The sequence below is a fragment of the Gekko japonicus genome, unplaced genomic scaffold (genome assembly GCF_001447785.1).
Source record: "Gekko japonicus isolate JY-2015 unplaced genomic scaffold, Gekko_japonicus_V1.1 scaffold280, whole genome shotgun sequence".
NCBI classification, from domain to species: Eukaryota; Metazoa; Chordata; class Lepidosauria; order Squamata; family Gekkonidae; genus Gekko; species Gekko japonicus.
The window spans coordinates 69,820-89,408 of record NW_015173130.1 but is presented as its reverse complement, the minus strand read 5'-3'; the positions used below and the strand labels follow the sequence as shown (position 1 = coordinate 89,408).

At 44.1% G+C, this 19,589-nt stretch overlaps 1 protein-coding gene across 1 annotated transcript in view; it reads left to right on the top strand.

The window, feature by feature from the left end:
• Positions 1 to 19,589, top strand: part of KIAA1549 (KIAA1549 ortholog) — a 98,081-nt gene that overhangs the window by 54,971 nt on the left and 23,521 nt on the right. The window contains 3 exon segments of the mRNA XM_015422084.1: positions 9,407 to 9,609; positions 10,685 to 10,809; positions 11,735 to 11,749. Of these exon segments, the coding sequence (XP_015277570.1) occupies positions 9,407 to 9,609; positions 10,685 to 10,809; positions 11,735 to 11,749 (343 nt within the window).

Genomic DNA, 19,589 nt, shown 5'->3' with positions numbered 1-19,589 from the left:
CCAGTTCCTTGTGTTCTCGCGTGGTCATTACGTACAGCATTGGTGGCATTATCTGGCACAGTGACAGGACTATTTCTTTGGCATGAACATCTGCCATTTCAGCCACGTGAGAGAAGCAGCTGCTGGTCAGGCTGAGCTTGGCTAATACTCTTGCTTGTCTCCCTTGCCCCCACAAGTGCCTTTCTCTCTTTTAGTGGAGAGCATAAATTCTTTCTAGGGCCAGTTACAGTGCTCACAGTTAATAGGACTTGGAATGAGTGATAGTTATTATGATATCATGGTTTTCGTGTTCAGAGATGGGCACAATTTTCCTTGCTGAAGTGTTCTCCTCTGTGCCATTCTTTCACCGGCTGTAATTAATCGTGTGAAAGGCTGAAAGTGCTCTGCAGTTGTGGAGCCACAGGAACAAATGGATGGCGGCTCCTGCTTCCTCTCTATTGTTGAGCCTGAATGGTAAGAATCAAGGTCAAAAATAGCTGTAGCCTCAGGTGAACTTCTGAACCACTAGTTTGCACATCCTGTTGCTATTCCAGATCTCACCTGGGACCACAGCTTTAGAGAAAATACGTGTTATTTAAAACAGATACTTTTGGAAGGCCTTGGGTGGTGGTTTCTTTTGACAGCATGACTCGTTCAAGTATGCATTAAGTTTAATTAACGGAGGAAAGACTGCGTCTCATTGGTTGCATGCATTGACCCAGTTTCACCTCTGAACCAATGGGAAGTGATTCCCAGAGTAGCTTTGGATGGTGATGATGATATGTATGAATAAAGGAAGTGCGAATGAGCTCTGCTTCCTGTATTCACACTTCTCATTACTCTCCCTGTGGGAAGGTGCACAAATAAAGGAAGAATAGCTCCCTTGCGTTTCCTGTATTATGATTTATACTCAAAGCCATTCTGAGTTGGAGTGCAAAAGCATTCTCGCATCTTATGCTCCATGAGAATCAAAACTTACTGTAACAGATTACTGCTTTTAAGAGTAAGGTTTACCAGCTGCGAAGTGGCCTTTTAGGTATGATTTTATATTTACAAAAGGATCACAAATGATGGAATCAGCTTTCTAAGCTTTGTTCAGTTCAGTTCAGTGGGCAGGCCAAGGAAGGCTGGGCGGGGGGGTCCCTCCAGGGGGACGGCACTTGTCCCATGTGCCGGCTCCTGTGTTCATTACTGCTGGAACACCGTCCTGGCTCGTTCTGGCTGAAAATGATCCCTGCCTATGAAGTAGGTTAGGCTGAGTGTGTGTGACTGGCCCAAGGTCTCCCAGCTGGCTTCCACGGCAGATTGGGGATTCAAACTTGGGTCTCCCAGATCCTTCGCCGACATTTTCCTAACTTCAACCAACCAGTTTAGTCAATAGCAAGAGCCACTGTAGAGCAGCCTTGTAAACAAATATTAAGGGAGAAGTAGTTCCATCCTTTCTACTTTCCATATAGCTATTGCTTTGATCAGCAAACAGTGATGGTGATTGGTCCATGTGCTGGGAGAGCCCAGTCCGGGGAGTCATTCCTTGCTCTCCTTGGTTTTCTTGGCCCCCTTGCCTAGGTGGTATCTCCATATAAGGCATGTGGAAGTAACAATATATTTGTGGGGATAGGGAAGACAACATACATTATTAATCACACACGCTGTAGCTGGTCGGAGGGTTCATCTGCCGGCTGTATCAGTCTTGTCCCGACGGCATGTATTCTGTCGGCTGGCTGATGATGTCAGGGCTCACAGTGTTGCACTGCCACACTGCCACCGCCTGGCCGATTCACTCCACTGCAGGGAATGCTGAAACAGATTTTTCCACTTTTTGATCTCCTCCTTTCCCGCTGCATGTCGTTCCTTGGGGTCCCCCATCCACCAGATCAGTGAGCTGCAATAAGGGCAGGGGGAGGCAGGAGTTCTGCTATTGGGGAATTCAATCTGGATCCAATCCATTACACGACGGTTCATAGTCATGAGGCTTCAAAAACCTACATAACTTGGCTAGAGCAACCTTCAGGCTAAGTGTTAGCATGTTAGAGGCTAGAGCAGGGGTAGCCAAACTTGTTTAACGTAAGAGTCACATAGAAGAAACATCAGGTGTCTGAGAGCTGTAAGACACGGACAAATATTACACACGTTTTTATTGGAAAATATGCAAATTTGCTTTTTATTAACATTAAACGAGACTGCCAGAAATAAAAACAAAAAGGATAAAAAAACCAGATATTTAAAAAGACAAATGCTTACCCCAAGCCGATGGTGGGGGGAGCTTTGAGAACGCATTTAAAGTTTGTTTTTTCTCTCCCCCCCCCCCCCCGCCTCAAGCCTATGCAGAGAGGGGAACACTGGCTGGGAAGGGAAGACCAGTCTGGGAGACATGCCTCCCCTTCACTTCCCCAGCCACCCTGCCGGGAGCTTCACAATATGTGTGAAAGAGCCACATGTGGCTCCTGAGCTGCAGTTTGGCCACCCCTGGGCTAGAGCAACCTTTAGGCAAAGTGTTAGCGTGTTAGAGGTGGTGTGTTAGAGGAAGGACCAACAGCAGATAACCTTCTCCTCCACTGCTTGTCAATCTCTTTGCAGGGTCTCACCTTGTATAAATTCATTGCTGCAAAATGAACAAGTCATTTCAAAGACAGGGTGAACCACAGGTAGGAAAGTGTTGCTTTAAACAGATGATCCCAATTTCTGAAGAGGGAATTGACAGAGGGAAATTCACAATAGCTGTCATTGCTTTCCCAGCACGTAGGAAGGAGCAATCCTTTTATAGATTAAGTTGGATAAATGAGTCAGAATTATTTGGACCCTATTTGTAGGCAGACAGTGCAACATAATAAAAATAGATATGAGTTCCAGACATGGAAGTTCATGACAGGGACAAATCTCAGTCCTTACTGCTTCAGTGGTTTTGTTAAGAATTAGGCTTTGAGACAGAATTGCCTTTTCAGTGGAAGAGTTATGTGAAAAGTGCATCAAATATACATGGCTCACTCTGTAAGTCACTGTGTCTCTTATGAACCTCCCTCTGATGTTGTCTGTGTTGTCACAGTGGATAAGAGCTATACTTTCATGAGAAATGGAAGGAATGCAGTGACATTTGTCTCTCTGGCTTTAGCCTGCAAACGTATCTTTTCTTCGGCTAGATGAAATTATGGAAATGGCAGCAAGGTGTTCATGTGCACTTACAGAAAACAAATTCCTTCATTTTCAAAGTTGATAACATGATTTTCATGCTCAAATGTCTTATCAGAGATCTGTCGATTTATATTCTTCTGAAATGTAGAAATGCTTATCAGTCTGGGCTGAACAACTTAAGGGCTATGCGCATACCTCGTGGATTTTAGAATTCTGTTTTTCCCTGTTAAGCATTTTTCTAGTCCTCATTATTGCAAAAATAGATTTTTTAAAAGTTTTGATTAAAATCCTAAAGAGGAGTAAGGAAGTAAGTTTTTTAAAAAGTCAGTTTCGCTTTCTGTGGTGAAATTTCACCTTCAGTTTTATCAATGAATGGTAACAAATGAAATTTATGATGTAACATTTTGAAATCCCATAATTTGCCATCTCCTGTGATATGTAAGTGACCTCTGAAAGCAGTTCCTATTTATGAAAATATAAATCATACAATGTTGAGCTTCAGTCCTGTGCACACGTAAATTTGGTGGGATTTATTTGTAAAGATGCATGAGATTGCACTGCAAAGGTGCCATTGTATCTTAACCAAAATCCCACATAGTGTTTCTTAGCAGACATATTGTCTTGCTGGTGAAGCCAGGAATGGAAGCATACATTATTCATTCATTTCTTTATCATTCTTTGTGCTGCCTTGAAGAACATCAGCATTACATACATAGTTACACTTTGAAGATTAAACTGAGAAAGGATGGCTTGGATTCCATAGAACATTTTCACTGGCACAGGAGGGTGGGGGGGAAGGTCTTCATTTCTCCATCCTGCAGCAGACCTCTGACTCCCACATCATGCCATCCACCAGGAACAGCTTTCGGGGGACATTTGGAGCCTGACGGAGGGTGAGAAGGGTGCACTCTACAGACACAATTTCCTCTGGTTGATCCAAGCCAGTGTCTGTGACCCTAAAATGAAGTAATTTATCTACAATTGTTGTGCAGCAGTTCAGTTCAATTAACCTTTATTGGCATAAAAATACCTTAAAAGAGAATTACTATAAAAAAAAGAAATATGCATTTAAAACCATATAGACAATGGTTGTGCATATTAAATCTTCGTTTAAAAGAATTCAGAGCATCATCATAATCATTTATTAATAGTATTAATATTTGTAAAACTCCTTTTATTGTGACCTGTTTCCCCCCCCACCAGTTTTCCAGAACAACATACACTAGCAGTTTCACCAGATCGTAATTCATTGAGACATTTTTACAAGGTCTCTAGAGCAGTTCATAGATTAGCTGCCAGGACTGAAATTTTATTATTCCTGGGATCAAATACAGGTCCTGAGATGTTAGGTAGCAGGAGCTTCCATATTACTGTATGGGCCTTCGAATAGAATAAACTGGCACTTGCAAATGGGTATGTGTGTGTTAGTGCATACATAGATAAAACACACACACACACACAACAAAATAAATATACCCATAGATGGAAGAACATTTATCTTGTAATAGTTGCCTGCAGATGGTTAAGGGTTGATGGGAGGATGCCTGTGCATGGTGATGGTTTAGGTGCTGACTTGAATCAGCTATCCTTTCATATATGCGGGCTGTGATTCCTAGGTATATAAGCCACATATCCTTGGGTTCACATCTTGGGTTACTGCAGGTTTGCATGAAATTAGGAATACAGGAAGTTGATTTATACCAAGTCAGACCCTTGGTTCGTCAACCCGAGCATGGAGCGTCCTGTCTCTAGTCCTTGGCTGAAATGTATCTTAGCTCTTACCTGACCTCTGATGCCTGAGATTCATTTTTAATTGGAGATGGCAAGAATTGACTCTTGGACCATATGGATGCAAAGCTTATGCTATGTCACTGCATTGGGTCTTCTCTCTTTATCGGCTTCTGCTCGCCCGCAATGGTAAATGAGCTATTGTTTATTTGAATGAAAAATGAAAAAGAGTGAAGTTGGGTCCTTGACTATCCAGGATTTGTTATACTTCCTTTTCATCACTGATTAGCCTCTTGTTCATGTAAACAAAGCAGAGATGGATCCAGTTAAGTGGACTACTCTCAAGCTGGGTGTCATTCATACTATGCTCATGTGCAGAGGTGGAGATGTTACAAGTTTAAAAATAATGATGTTGTTTTTGAGACCCACTGATTAGAAGCTGGGCTTCTTAAAATGTACTCACATCCCTTTGCCTACCTAATGTGATAGCTCTAGTCAGACTGGAAATCCTTAGGGAATCAGGCCACAATATGGTAGGAAATCCTGAATGTCACATGACTAACAGCATTACTAATCCTTCAACAATTTCGTGATATCACGTTGAAAGAGTCTAACATATTTCTAAAAGTAGTGTTGCATATTATAGTAATGTACCTGTGAAGGGTCTTCCTCTTACAGCATCACTGTACCTTGAGACTGATATGTGTAGCCCTCTGCAACATTAGTCACCATACAACTGAAGTCATAGAAGGGGCTGTGGAGAGGAAGGTATAGGAACAGCTCAGTGATCCATGGCTGTTGGCCCAAAATGAGTGCCCTGGGGAGGTTGTTCCATAATCATGGTGCTGCCATGGAAACGGCCCTCTCGTTTACCCACCAGACAAGCTTATTTGGTTGATGGGACAGTTAAGAGGGTCTCTTCCCTGTGATCTTAGTTTCAAGGCAGGAATGAAGGGGAAAAGATGGTCCTTCAGATACACTGGTCCCAAGCCTTGTAGGGCTTTAAATGTCAAGAAGACCAACACCCTGAATTGAGCGCGGGAGCAGATCAGAAGGCAGTGTAATTGCTGTAAGATTGGGGTGACATGCTCGCGATAGCTAGCCCCAACCAGCAGTCTGTCCTCAGCATTTTGCAGTAGCTGCAGCCTCTGAACACCCTCCAAGTGTAGCCCCATGTAGACCACATTGCAGGAGTCTAGTCTAGATTTAACTAAGACACGGATCACTGTGGCCGGATCAGACAGACCTGGGAATGGGCGCAGTTGGCACAATAGCCAAAGCTGGGAGAAGGTACCCTGAACCACAGCAGCCAGCTGATTTTCTAAGGTGGCTACTATGTTGAGCAGCACTCTGAAGCTGCAAACCTGGCTTTTCAAGGGGAGTATAACCCCAGCCAGGACAGGGGAGATCTCTGGTCCCTGGTCTGTCTTTCTATTAACCAAGATTACCTGTCTTGTAGGATTTAGTTTCTCCTTGTTCACCTTCATCCTGCCTGTTATTGACTCTGTTATGTATGGAACAGAATGTATGAATGTATGAGCTTGAGTCTAGCAAGGTATTGTAAACCGACCTATCAGAACAAGGGAAGTTCTGGAGGGAAGCAAAGTGATTGGTCTTTATGTACAGTTTCTGATTGGATCTTATCTGACATGTGGGCGTGGCTTGCCAAGCCCGGACTGTTTAAAAAGGAAGCCTGTTGCTCCATTGTTTGTCTCGTTCTGGTTCTTCTGACTTCGTGTTCAATAAAGCTGTTATCACTGTTTACCTGCTGCCTCGAGTCTCGTATCTAACAGACTCCAAGTATCGGTTTAGAACATCAACAGCGTCGCTGGAATTAGGTGGAAAAGAAAGGTCAAGCTGCTGGGAATCCTGCATATTGGTGGCACTGCTGCCCAAACCCTCTGGTGACCTCTTCCAGTGGCTTCATGTAGATGAATGTATTTAGTCTGAGAAAGAAAATGGGTTTCTTTGTCAAGACTGCTCAGAGAAAAGGACGCTGCTGGAATCAAAGCAGGAAATTGTATGAGAGAGAATGTGGAAACCCAAACATTTTTTAAAATTCTTTTTATTGGTTTTTTTACAATAAACAGATTTCAGTAACATTACAATCAAAGTGTCATATATGATTACCAATAGAGTTGTCTTAATAATAAAAAACTAGTGTTATTACATATTAACAAGATAGCAAGTTCAGCGAGCAGAACAACAGTCGCGTGGAATATTTAACTAGATTCGGTAGCTAGATTATAGTGGGCAAGAGTTTCTCATATTCATGCAGAACCAATTTGGAATTTGCACTTTAATATATCTAGGCATTGTGTGTGCACTGAAATGAAACCAGTTATTGGCTTAGTATGTTCAGATATATGTGATTGTGTGGCTGCAGATCTGAGGCGAATAAATATTCCATGAAAGGTAGCCATTTTTCCGCAAAAGTAGACTGCTTAGGATAGAGTTCTGAATGACGGAGACGGTCTGTTATTTTTTCCATTATCAATTGATCCCAAACTTTATTCAGCCAACATGAGCGAGATGGGGCTTTATAAACCCAAACGTTTTGAAGGTGACATGGCCAGGTTAGGGGAAGAAAAGTGGGTGATGATGGGTTGGGTCCACTGGCTTCCTTCCACTAAGTGGGAAGTCTTCCTCCTATGGAAGAAAACTTTCAGTTCACAGAAGGACTCGTTCTGCCTTATGGTTAGTGGAAAGGAATTGTTGGTCGCAACTGTTTGCTTGAGCGGTTGACACTGAGGAATTTCACATTACCCATTTTAACCTGTTTTGAAGCCGTTTTTGATCCGTCGTGGAGTAAACCGGTATTGGGTGGCCCTTCCGGTAAAGGGCTGGATCTGAAGCAGTTTGCCATTTCAGACTGCACCACTTTTTCCCACTTTCCCCCCGCTGTTTTTCGCCCACGCGGGCAATCTCCAGCTTTTTTTTTAATGTTCGCTTTAGAGCGCTATAGTGCCATAGTGCTATAACACAACACTCTAGACATTCCAATGGGGTTGATATAATGCTGTTTCGGGCATTCCAATGGGGTTGATGTATGCTGTTTCGTTATAGCACTATAGCGCTCTAAAGCGAATGTTCCCCCCCCCAAAAAAAAAGCCAGAAATCGCCCATGCGGGCGAAAAATGGCAGGAAAAAGCGCATCAGAACTGGGAGAGGAAACTGAAGACTACTTGGAAGCGGTTGACAGGTAAAACGCTTCAGCCCTATTTCCTAAACGGGACAGAAGCGTTTGTGTGTGAAATTACAAATATATTCCGGTAGGGAACCAGTTCTAAAACAGTTCTGTCTGAAAGGACAAACCAGAAACTGTTTGGGAACCGTTTGGGTTATATCGTCTGTCTGAAATTCCTCTCTGTCTATCAAAGAGAGGTAGACCTTTTCCTCTGAATTAAAGAATAGGACTCTTATCTCCCTCTGCTGGTCCAGAGAGAGATTGCAGCCTTCTGCAGCCAGGTGCAATGGTACCATCCTTGGGTGATGATATCATATTTACCACTAACAACAGTTCTGCTCATAAAACTAAATGTTCTTAACCTTGTTTGAATGGAGATTAGGGAATAGCTGCCATTTTCCATAAATAATATCATAGTACATTTAAATTACTGTGACATTTTCTGCTTCAGCTCACCAAAGTTCTGTTCCCTTAGACAATTCCACGCTTTCTTACTTCAGGAGCGCTTATGTAATTCACACATTGTCTCATTGAATTCCTTCTCGAAACCCATGTTTTCAGTCAAGCCTCTGGCACAACTCTTTCTTCTGTTGAGTGTTAGTTTGTACAGGCCTCACTGCGGCCTGGTCTGTTCATTGTTACTCTGTGAAATGCTGTTCATGTTGATGGTGCCGTATAGATGTTTATGTTATTGTTCTTTATAATGATTAGATTTGTGCAGATTCTATGTATTCGTGTTCTTGATTTGTCTTGCTGAGCATCTTGGTTATAAGAACAAGTTGGCCTCTAAGAGAGCAGTCCTAAGTGGATCTACTCAGAAGTTGAGTTTTATTCATTAGGGCTTACTCCCATGAAAGTGGGTTTTTGTTTTATTTAGGATTGCAGTCCACAACTAGCATGCAAAGTCACGGGATGAGTAGCTCCTTCCCATAGGCCTTTCTGTGGTGCCTCGTTTTAGTTGCCTTCTCTCCACCGTTTGTACTGTAAGGTACATTGTCTTCTGTGGGATGTGCTCAGGGGAATACCAGGCACATTATGCATTTCTGCATCCCTTTTCTGTACTTCCATTTCTACAATTTGTTCTGGGCAATGCAGGACCTCCTTAAAGGACAGAATTCATAATGTGTGATTAAGTTTGTGCAGCAGAAGTACAGACTGAATGTAACCATAGGTATGTCAGAAGACTTCTGATCGCGTCCACAATATCATGGAAATGATTTTCCAGCAGTTCATGCACATTTGTTCTATTTCCACACTGCTGTGTCATACTTTACACCTTTGGATTCACCAGTCCAAGCCTTGCCGCTTATACTTTTGATGACAGTTTTGATGTCAGCACATGGTAGCACTGCTTTGTTTCTTTTCCTTTTTCCCCCATTGCAGTTGCAAGCCCCCAGTGTGAAGGGCTTTGATTTTGCAAAGCAGCATTTAGGCCAGCACAACAAAGACGACATCCTGATCATACACGAGCCGACTCCTCTTCCGGGACCAATTAAGGACACCACCCCTTCTGAAAACGGTGACCTGCCAAGCCCCAAGACCAAGATCTCTTCAAAGCCATCCAAGAATGTCCGACACAGAGGGAGGTCAGTTCAGTGGACAAGAAATTGCTAGGCACAGATTAAAGTTAATTGGCTGTGGAGGATTATTTTGCTCAGCTAAGCTTCCCTCCCCCTCCATCGGAACAGCTTCCGCTCAGGAACTTGCTTTTTGCATTCGTCTGAAAGGATTTGTGGCTTGTTCATTCTTGGGTTTTTTTCCAGGCTGCTTTTTAATTGTGCAGATTTTTTTAAAGTTAAGAAGCTAGGGATGAGTTGGGATCTGCCTGCATAGTGTGGATCCTAATGTGATTTATTTGTGTGACTAAATTTTCCGGTGTTTCCTGCAGAGGCAGGTTGGCCTGTTAGCTTCCTAGGAAAGCCACTGCTCTTGAGTATCACTCCTATCCTGGACCAAGTTGGGCTGACACCCAGTGGTGTTGGCAGCAGTGCAGGTCACTCAGCTTAGTACCCGACCAGCAGCAATAGGCTTCCACCTGTGCCCTCACTGGCACCCATCATTGCGGTTGCTGTGGCACAGCGGCAAGCTGAGTTGTCCCTGCAGGGCTGTTAGCATCACTGGGGCCTTTCAATTTTCTCCTGGGCCATTTTTATATTCTAGTCCATATAAATGTATTATTTCATACTTGAACTGCCGTACTTTGCTTAATGCTAATGTGCTAATGCCAGAAATGTTTCTTGCAGTATTTTTTTGAAGGAAGTAGTAGTGGCCAGCTGCTATGTGTTCCCACTATTTGGTAATCTGACAATAGAATACATCTGAAATGTAGATTCCACATAGCTGTCATGGCTAATTGCTGTTAGCAGACCTAACCCCAGTGAATGTGCCTAATTCTGGGATCCTGTTGCAGCAAGTTCCGCAATTATATATTGTTTCAGGGAATGCTTTCTTTTATCTGTCCTGTTCACTGACAATCAGCTTTATTTGATGAAATCTGCATGTTGCTGACTGCAGCAGAAGGCAGAGTGAAGCAACTCCAATAATCTGTTCAAAGCGAAATGGGAAAGATGTGCATGCTTGTTCTCTTGGTATTTTACGCTTCCTTGTATACAGCATTATACCACCTTTAAAAAAAAATGCTTTGGCTTTTCGTACGTACAGAGTTACCCCCTCTGATGCTGACTCCACTGCAAGTGACCAGTCTAGTGGACGCGAAACAGGAGAAGAATCTACCAGGCCGCAGAATGCAGTCAGTGAGGCCAAACCCCACAGAGGTGGCAAGACTGGTATGCCTCCCCCCCCTCGCTGCCCTGTTTGCATTATAGGGCTGAACGACACACTATATGGGAGAATAGTGTTTGGGTCTGTCAGTGTATTTATTTTCGGTCACCTGAAGGTAATGGGAGGGGGATTTTGATCTGAAAAGGCACCCAGGAGGATAAGAGGTTAAACATTCCCTCCTCCAGCATTGCAGCTGCAGTCAGAAAGTCATATGTGAATGTTTTGAAATGAAAATAAGTATGTCAGGAGTTATCCAGTCTCTCATCCCTCTGTGAACGTTTCGTGTGCTAACAGGAAAGCTGCCAACTAGTTCTTGTGAGACACATTTATATGCTCTTGTTTTAAAATGCACACCAACTTGTGTAAAGAATTAAATGAGGGGTGGTACGTTTATTTAAAGCGCTACTATGTTCATTGTGCTGTTCGTTTGGGGGTTCAAAGACTTTATAATGAGACTTGCTCTTTAATTTGGCAAATGTTAAAATGCAGGTGTTAAGCCTGAGCCTTAGTTAATGTCTGAGTCAATGAGGCAATCGTGATGCTACTCTCATGAGTTCTGTATAAACACACAACAGTACTCATAGTTGATTGGGGGGGGGGATATGGTACAGTTCCTCCCCAGGCTGTACCACTTCACAATGCAGATTCAAATTTAAATGTGCCCTCAAGTTAAAAATTCCTTGTATACCGAAAAAGTGTAAGCTGGGTTTGAAACGTTCAAGCACAGAAGCATGTGAATCCCTGAATTCACTCTTAAGTGATAAGTTCTCCGGGGGCCTGTAATAGGCCCTTTTTCAAGAACATTTGGTTTCTACTACTGAACAGTAGAAAACCCTGATATAACAGAGTTCGCTTCAGTAGCATCTGACTCTTCACCTATAGCATGCTAAATGATAACTGTGCTGTTATCTTTTCCCCTGATGCTGCTAGGAATAAACAGAGTCGGTAAGTTTCTAAAAAAAACACAACCCAAACACATTAATTGGTCTTGTAAGACATAAGATGAGAGTGTCTTCATGAATATTTAAATATTAATATTTAAAGTACACTTGATTTTCAGTGAGGATTGCCAGCAGACCTGGAGACAAAAAAAATGTCTTGTCCCTTTAATAGAGGCTCAGTGTGTGGAAATGAGCAGTTGAAGCTTTTCATGGCATTGTGGTGAATAACGTCCCATTACTCCTCTATTAAAGGGCTGGGACATTTAACTCCAGGCCTGTTGGCAGCCCTGATTTTAGTGTCTAAATTTTATGCGTGTATGCTTCTCCATGTTATAATGGGAATTTAGGAAGAACCTCCAGATTCCCCAGCAGAACAGATCTCAGCCACTTGTGAAAGAATTCAACAGGTTTATTTACATTTTATACACCTTGGGCCTAGAGGCCCTCACAGCAACAGCTCAGCAGCCATCTTAATGACAACAGTCCTTCTTCCTCCAGGTACCGGTTAACAGTGTCATCCTCTGTATGTCTTTATCACTCCCCATATTATATAAACCCATGCACGGACGTGTGTTTATCTGCCACTAAACAAGCTACAATGCCGCTAAACAGTGCTATGTCCTTTAAAGTGTACATGGCTATGGGTGGAGCTGCGGTGGCTCAAGTGGTTAAGACGCTGAACTGCAGGCTGTGGAAGGTCGGTAGTTCAGCAGTTCGAGACCCGAGTGTGCCGCATGACGGAGTGAGCTCCCGTCTCTAGTTCCAGCTCCAGCCAACTTACCAGTTCAAAAGCAAGAAATTGCAAGTAGATAAATAGGTACCACTTTAGTGGGAAGGTAACTGCGTTCCGTGCGCCTTGGTGTTTAGTCATGCTGGCCACATGACCACGAAAATGTCTTCGGAAAGCGCTGGCTCTTCCGCTTTGAAATGGAGATGAGCACCACAACCCTAGAGTCGGATTCGACTGGCTTTCAAGCAAGGGAACCTTTACCTTTATGGGTGGAGAGCGTTAGCGCAAGTGTTCACTCTTTCTGTGCTCCACACTGGCCCTTAAAGTGGCTCCTCCTCCTCCTCCTTGCCCTGCTCGTCTTCAAAAGTTTGCCTTTTTTAAAAAGAATGCTTTGTGGCTTTTAAAGAAAATATTGTGGGCACTAGCTACGGTTTGCCAGGTCTATCGGAAATCCAGTGGGGGATGTTCCGGGAGCTGGAAGCGTTGTCGCATGATGTGCCTATATCACCCAGAAGTGGCGTAGGCACATTGGTGACTTCAGGGGCAATGTCACTTTTTTGGGGGGGATTTCCTTCCTCCGGCCAGTTGGCTGGTGTTGGGCAGGAGCCCACAAAACCAGGGGATCCCCTGCCCCCAACTGGGGTATGGCAACCCTAGCACGAGCTTTAGTGTGTGATGTGTAACTAGTTTGTTAGCTGCCTGCTATTCAGTGCTTTCTGTCCCTGTGCAGATCTGATTCCCCCAAGTGGAAGTCTCAGTTGATCTACAAGTGGGTTAGCTGGAGGAGATATAGGCAGTGGTAGAGCACGTGATTTGCATGTATAAGGCTCTTCTTGCTGTCTCCTGTTAGAAAATCTCAGGCAGCAGGACTTACAGTGGGCTCTGTTTGAGATGCTGGCGAGTTCTGAGTAATAACGACCTAGATAGGTTGCTGGTCTGAATCTTTATAAAGTGGATGGTGGTGGTGGAAAATGCCCTAAATTTGGAGCCAACTAATGGCGACCATTAGTGTGGTTTTCAAGGCGAGAGATGTTCAGTATCGGGTTGTCATTGTGTGCCTCTATGTAGCGACCCTGGACTTCCTTGGTCACCCATCCAAGGCTGACCCTGCTTAGCTTAGGGGTGACTTTTTTTTTTTTAGTCCTGTGCATCTGTACTATATGTGGTGGGTGGCTAAAACCCTCTTGGAGGACAGCAGTGTCCTCTTGCCCAATCTTTGATTTCAGGCAGCCACTTGAAGTTGTGCATATACCCCTCGTATCTGACCCAGGCAAATACCTTTCTTCGTCCTTGTTAATCTTCTTGGATCTCATTGTCTCCTCTGCCCTGTCCAAGATAAAATGTGTGCTCATCTAGAAAAATCATGAGACCTTTTTTAACGGGGAAAAAGTTGTAACCCTGAGAAAGCTTAATTAAGCTATTTTTGGCAAAAGGAACCATTCCGGCTGTGGTAGAGAAACCCTCTAGGAATTAATTGGCTTGTACTGTCTGCAGCATGTGAACTCTCTGGGTAGACTTCTTGCTTGACCTTCTTCCTCCTCCCCCTTAGCTTCTGTAGCTTGGTTGTCTATGGAAGCCTATTTAAGTAGATTTAAGTATTTAAGTAGATTCATATGTATGAGCAAATGGAGGCGTTGGGAATATTGCAGTTATTACCTGCAGAATATAGCATTTGTGTAGAGGTGTGAATGATCGATAGTGAGGGGGGAAGCTGTGACCCTGTACTTTCTGTTAAGCTTTTGAGAAAGAAGGTGTCTGCCCTTATTTTCGAGAGTGACGATGTTATTTGGGTGTCAATTGAATTCTGTTGCTGGTATTTTACCCATCAAGCTGCAAAGCTTGTAGCAAAGGGCACTAGATGTGCTTAAAAAGGGCATGTTCTGCTTTGGAACATAGGATGTTTTCACAGGGTTTGTTTTACTTCAGGGTTTGTTTCTTTATCTCACCCTTTCCATGGTCCCCTGCCCCAATCCTTTAAGGTCCATTAGGCTAAGAAGGTGACTTGCCAGGGGTCATCCAGCAAGTCTCATAGTTGAAAGGAGACTGAACCTGGGTCTCTTAGTGCAAGTCCCACATTCTAACCACTATGCCACACTGGCTCTCTTTCACTTTGGAATGTTTGTCATGTGTCCCCAAAGGCCCAATTCTGCTAGCTTCTCAGGCTTATCTGCAGGTTGCATTGCTCTAGGACTTAACCTAGACTCATTACCATCTGCCTCCACACTGCAAAAGCAGTAGGTTTGCTTGTTTATTTAACATAGAAACATGGAGCTGGAAGGGATCCCAATGGTCATCTAGTCCAACCCCCTGCATGATGCAGGAGATTTACAGCTATCTCTCCTCCAGTGACCTCTGCTCTATGCCCAGAGGAAGGCAAAAAAAAAAAACCTCCATGATCCCTGGGACAATCTGACCTGGAGGAAAATTCTTTCCTGACTCCAAAGTGGCAATTGTCATTACCCTGGGCATATAAGAAATGGCTACAAGAGCTGAGCTCATCTGTTCATGCCCTCCCTCTCACGATCTGCCTAAATTCATAATGAGTTATTTATTTACAATATTTCTATTCCTCCTTTCCACAATGCCCAAGGCAGCTTTGAAAATATAAACATCACACAATTAAAAACACCATTAAATGCATGAATTAAAATTTAGCACTGCTTGGTTTGGTTTGAGTGAGCATCCACAAGCCAGAAGAATCTCTAATGCCAAAAGAGAAGTCAGCAAAAGAGAAAAAGAAGAAGAGATTGGATTTATACCCCACTACCCAAATGAGTCTCAGAGCGGCTTACACACTCCTTTCCCTTCCCCCTCCCACAACAGACACCCTGTGAGGTGGGTGGGGCTGAGAGAGCTCTGACACAAACTGCTCTTTTCAAGAACAGCTGTGCCAGACTATGGCTTGCCCAAGGTCATCCAGCAGGTACATGTGGAGGAGTGGGGAATCAAACCTCGTTCTCCCAGATTAGAGTCTGCGCACTTCACCACTATACCAAACTGGCAGTTCTGAGACAGCAGGGCCATTGAAAGAAAGGGGGAGAAATCTATCTTGAGTAAATCAAATCAACTTTTCTCAGCTCTGCCAGCATCCAGCAATGTACTCGAGGTCATTTATGCTGAGAGTCACATTTGTTGGGCCAAAATGTTTGTGAATTTGGAGGAGTGGCCAAGGGAATTACTAGATACAGTAAAAATCAAGTCTTGAAATGCTGCTGTTCAAGAATGTTATAAAATATACAATGTATATCAAATCTCTTTCTGCAATGAAGGGGCTGTGGCTTAGTGGTAGAGCATCTGCTTGTATGCAGAAGGGCCCAGGTTCAGTCCCCAACATCTCCAGATAAAAGGACCAGGCAGTAGGTGATGTGAAAGACCTCAGCCTGAGATCCTGGAGAGTTGCATGTAATCTGAGCAGACAATACTGACTTTGATGGACCAGGGGTCTAATTCAGTGTATTCAGTGTTCATAATATATACCTATTTTAAGTGTCTACACAGTTAAGCCTTTTCTGTGGCCTTAGAATTTTTTTAAAAATCCTTAACAGTATTTTGATTGTTTCGTGTTCAAATAGTGGATTAATATATGATCCAGAACAGGATTGCAAAATCATGTATTCTTTGGATCTTATATATTTACTAGGCATAAGGCTCGTTACGGAAATAAATAGAACAAGCTCTAGAAAGAGGCTCTGGGAGAGTGTCAAGGCCTTGGGCACTCAGCATCAATTTGCTGTGGCAACCTCCTCAAACCCCACCCTCTCCAGGCTCCACCTCTGAAATCCCCAGGAATTTCCCAACCTGGAGTTGGCAATCCCATCCCCTTCCCAGCTAACCATCAACCTACTCTTATCTGCCCCTCTGACGGCAGCTGACTTCTGCCCTCCCTCCTGGAGATCAGTTGTAATGCTGAATGATCTCCACCCCTCACCTGGAGATTGGCAACAATGGTTCCCCAGGAGGAAAAGTAGTCTTTCTCTGCAATGGGGACCAGAGCAGCTTACATCATTCTCTTCTCCCCCTTTTGACTTGCACAACAACCCTGTGAGGTAGGTTAGGCTGAAAGTCTGTGACTGGTCCAAAATCACCCACTCAGCTTCTACAGCAAGAACCTGGATCTAGCAGACCCTGCTCTGAAGCCCTGACTGCTACACCTAGGGTAGCCAACCTCCAGGTGGAGCCTGAAGATCAGGTATCACAACTGAACTCCATGCAACAGATCTCTCCCCCCTGGAGAAAATAACTGCTTTGGAAGGTGGGCTTTATGGCATTCTGTTCAGCTGAGGCCTTTCCCCTCCCCAAACCCGGGCTTCCATAGACTCTACGAGAAAATCTCCAGGAATCTCCCTACTTGGAGCTCGCAACCCTAGTCAGGACTGGCCACAGTGAGTTCCTCACAAAGGCCTGTGAAGGGTTTCCTTCCTTTGTCTGAACCAAGCTTGGTTGCCTTCTGTGGTGAAACACAAGTGTTAGTATCACAATATACTTGTAGAGTTCCTGCCCATCTTCCATGTTTATATGTTACTATGTTAGTTGTTATGAGAGAACTTTCTGATCATCTTCGTGTTCTTCGTTTCAAAAGGCCAATTTCCAAGTCCTTCTGCCTTTACTTCGGCTTTCTGTCCCTAAAATCGTAGACAACTTTGGCAGGTCCAGCACCCGTTTCTGTAGCAGAGTCTTCTTCCGTTCCAGAAGTAGCAGAGTCACTGGATTTCGTTTCTTCCTCCTCAGACTCTTCCTCTGTTCCAAGCTGATGCTGCAAAAACTCTTTAGCCTTGAAAATGGAGTCTATCTTCTTTTCTTTTATCATTGATCTTAAAAATGACACCTTCCGGGATCGCCCACCTGTATATTATTCCATTAGTTTGAAGAAAAGCAATCAAATCTTTGTAATTTTTCCTCTTTTGCCGGATTTCAAATGGAATGTCTTTTAACGTCTTGATAATTACATTTCCCATTTTCAGTGGAGTTGCTGATGTTGCTTTTAAAATAGCATCTCTAGTCTTTCTTCTTGAGAATCTGACCACAATTTCTCCAGGTAGGCTATTTTTTAAAATATAATTGGAGTATGCCCTATAGGCCACCTCCATATCTTTTACTAATTCATCCGCTGTAGAGCCTATCACTGGAGCGATGATCTCGCTAAGCAACCTCCTCAGGTCCTCTTTCGCTGCTTCAGGAACTCCCTGGAACCTGAGAATCATAGTGGCTTTTTCCATCTGTAGTTGCAGCACACGGTTTTCTTGAAGATTTTGCTTTGTTTCCACCTGTCCCAGTCTTTTCTTCAACTTCTTATTTGTGGTGTCCATCCCTTAAATTTTCTCATTAGCCTACTCCACTTTCTTTTCCGTTTCATTCAGCTGGAGCTGTTGAGATGCAAAGTTCTTGTTCATCACAGTCAGTTGCTGGTTAATACCATCGAGTTGTTCCATCACCGGCTTGAGCATATCTGCTAGTAATTTGATGACGTCTGCACCCTCTTCCGGTTTGGGACTCTAACTGCCTGGCGGTTTCGTTTTTAACTTTGCATGCTGGGCCGCCATTTTTCCGATTTGTTTACACTTCCCACCACTTTCTCCCGACTCGAGAAACTTGCTCACAATGTCAAAAATCAAGTAAGTCTCTCACAACACACACGCTACTTTCCTCCCCTCTTTTCCCCCTTCGCGTCGTTTATCGGTTATTTGCATAAAAGGCGCCCCTCTTTGCATCTGCTTCTTCCCGCACTGGGGGGGGGGGGAATCCGCTTTTAAAAAGTCTGTTTTATTCAGAACTCACGTTCATTGTCGGTCAGATTCTCTGACCACGCTGCATTTTAATGATCTTCCGCTCGATCTCCAGCGCTTGTTCCAGTCAAACCAGCTTGTGCCTGAAGGCCACACAGTGACTGGACCATCAGGGCAGAGGGGAGCTTCAATTCTCCGGCATTATGCCATCGGCTACCCCTCAAAGCCCTCTGGCCTGGAGCCTATCGCAAACGCTCCGCGGGGGTGTCACTTGAAGTGGCACCCCTCCAGGCTGCTGGTGTGTGATTCGCCCTCCTGCTGCTCAGGGAGAACGTCCGCCATCGCTGCTTCGTGAACCGGAAGTCCGAATTGCTGCCGAATTTCAGCGGCAATTCGCCCCCCTTATATCCTATATGGGCCATTGAAGTCAATGGCGAAAACATAGAAGAAGAGAAGAGATTGGATTTTTACCCCGCCCTTGACTTGGAGTCTCAGAGTGGCTTACAAACTCCTTTCCCTTCCCCTCCCCACAACAGACACCCTGTGAGGTGGGTGGGGCTGAGAGAACTCTGACATAAACTGCTCTTTTTCAAGGACAGCTTTGCCAGAGCTTGTGACTGACCCAAGGTCACATCAGCAGGTGCAAGTGGAGGAGTGGGGAATCAAACCTGGTTCTCCCAGATTAGAGTCCGAACACTTAACCACTACACCCAACTGGCTTGTAACTTTTTCCCACCATAGAGAACAATGGAGGGGATAGGGGTAACCTGTTTGAGGGCCTGTAGAATTGGACCCCCTGTTCCAATGCTCTTGAAACTTGGTTGGTATCTTGGGGAGAGGCTCCAGCAGCTACCCTGAGAGTTTGGAGTCTCTCCCTCAAGCCCCCTTCCCTCCAGCCCCCAGAATATACCCTATGTTTTTACCATTGACTTCAATGGCCCATAGGATATAATGGGGCTGAAATTGATTTTCGGCTGGCCAAAAGACTCCCGAATCGGCTGGTACTGATGGGACTGACATGCAGGAGTCTTATTGCCAGCCAAAATTGATTCTGCCCGATTTGGCCGAATCTGAATGGGACAATTTTTTTTTTTTTGCACACCCCTAGTCTGGCCTTTACTTGCTTCCTTGGGCTACCCCCTCCCTTTGTTATTGTGCAGAGCGGGAAAGACTATGTGGTCAGAGCACAACACAGATTAGTAGCCCAAATGAAAGAATTTATTTAACTATTTACACAATTATGGAGTACACACACACACTAAATGAATAAGGCAGAACTTTAGGAGTAAGCACACACTATGAACCATCAGGGCATAAATCAACAGGAGTTAAACGCAATCCTCTTTGCCTACACACAATACTCTCTACCTCTGGAGGGTGTGTGCAGGGAA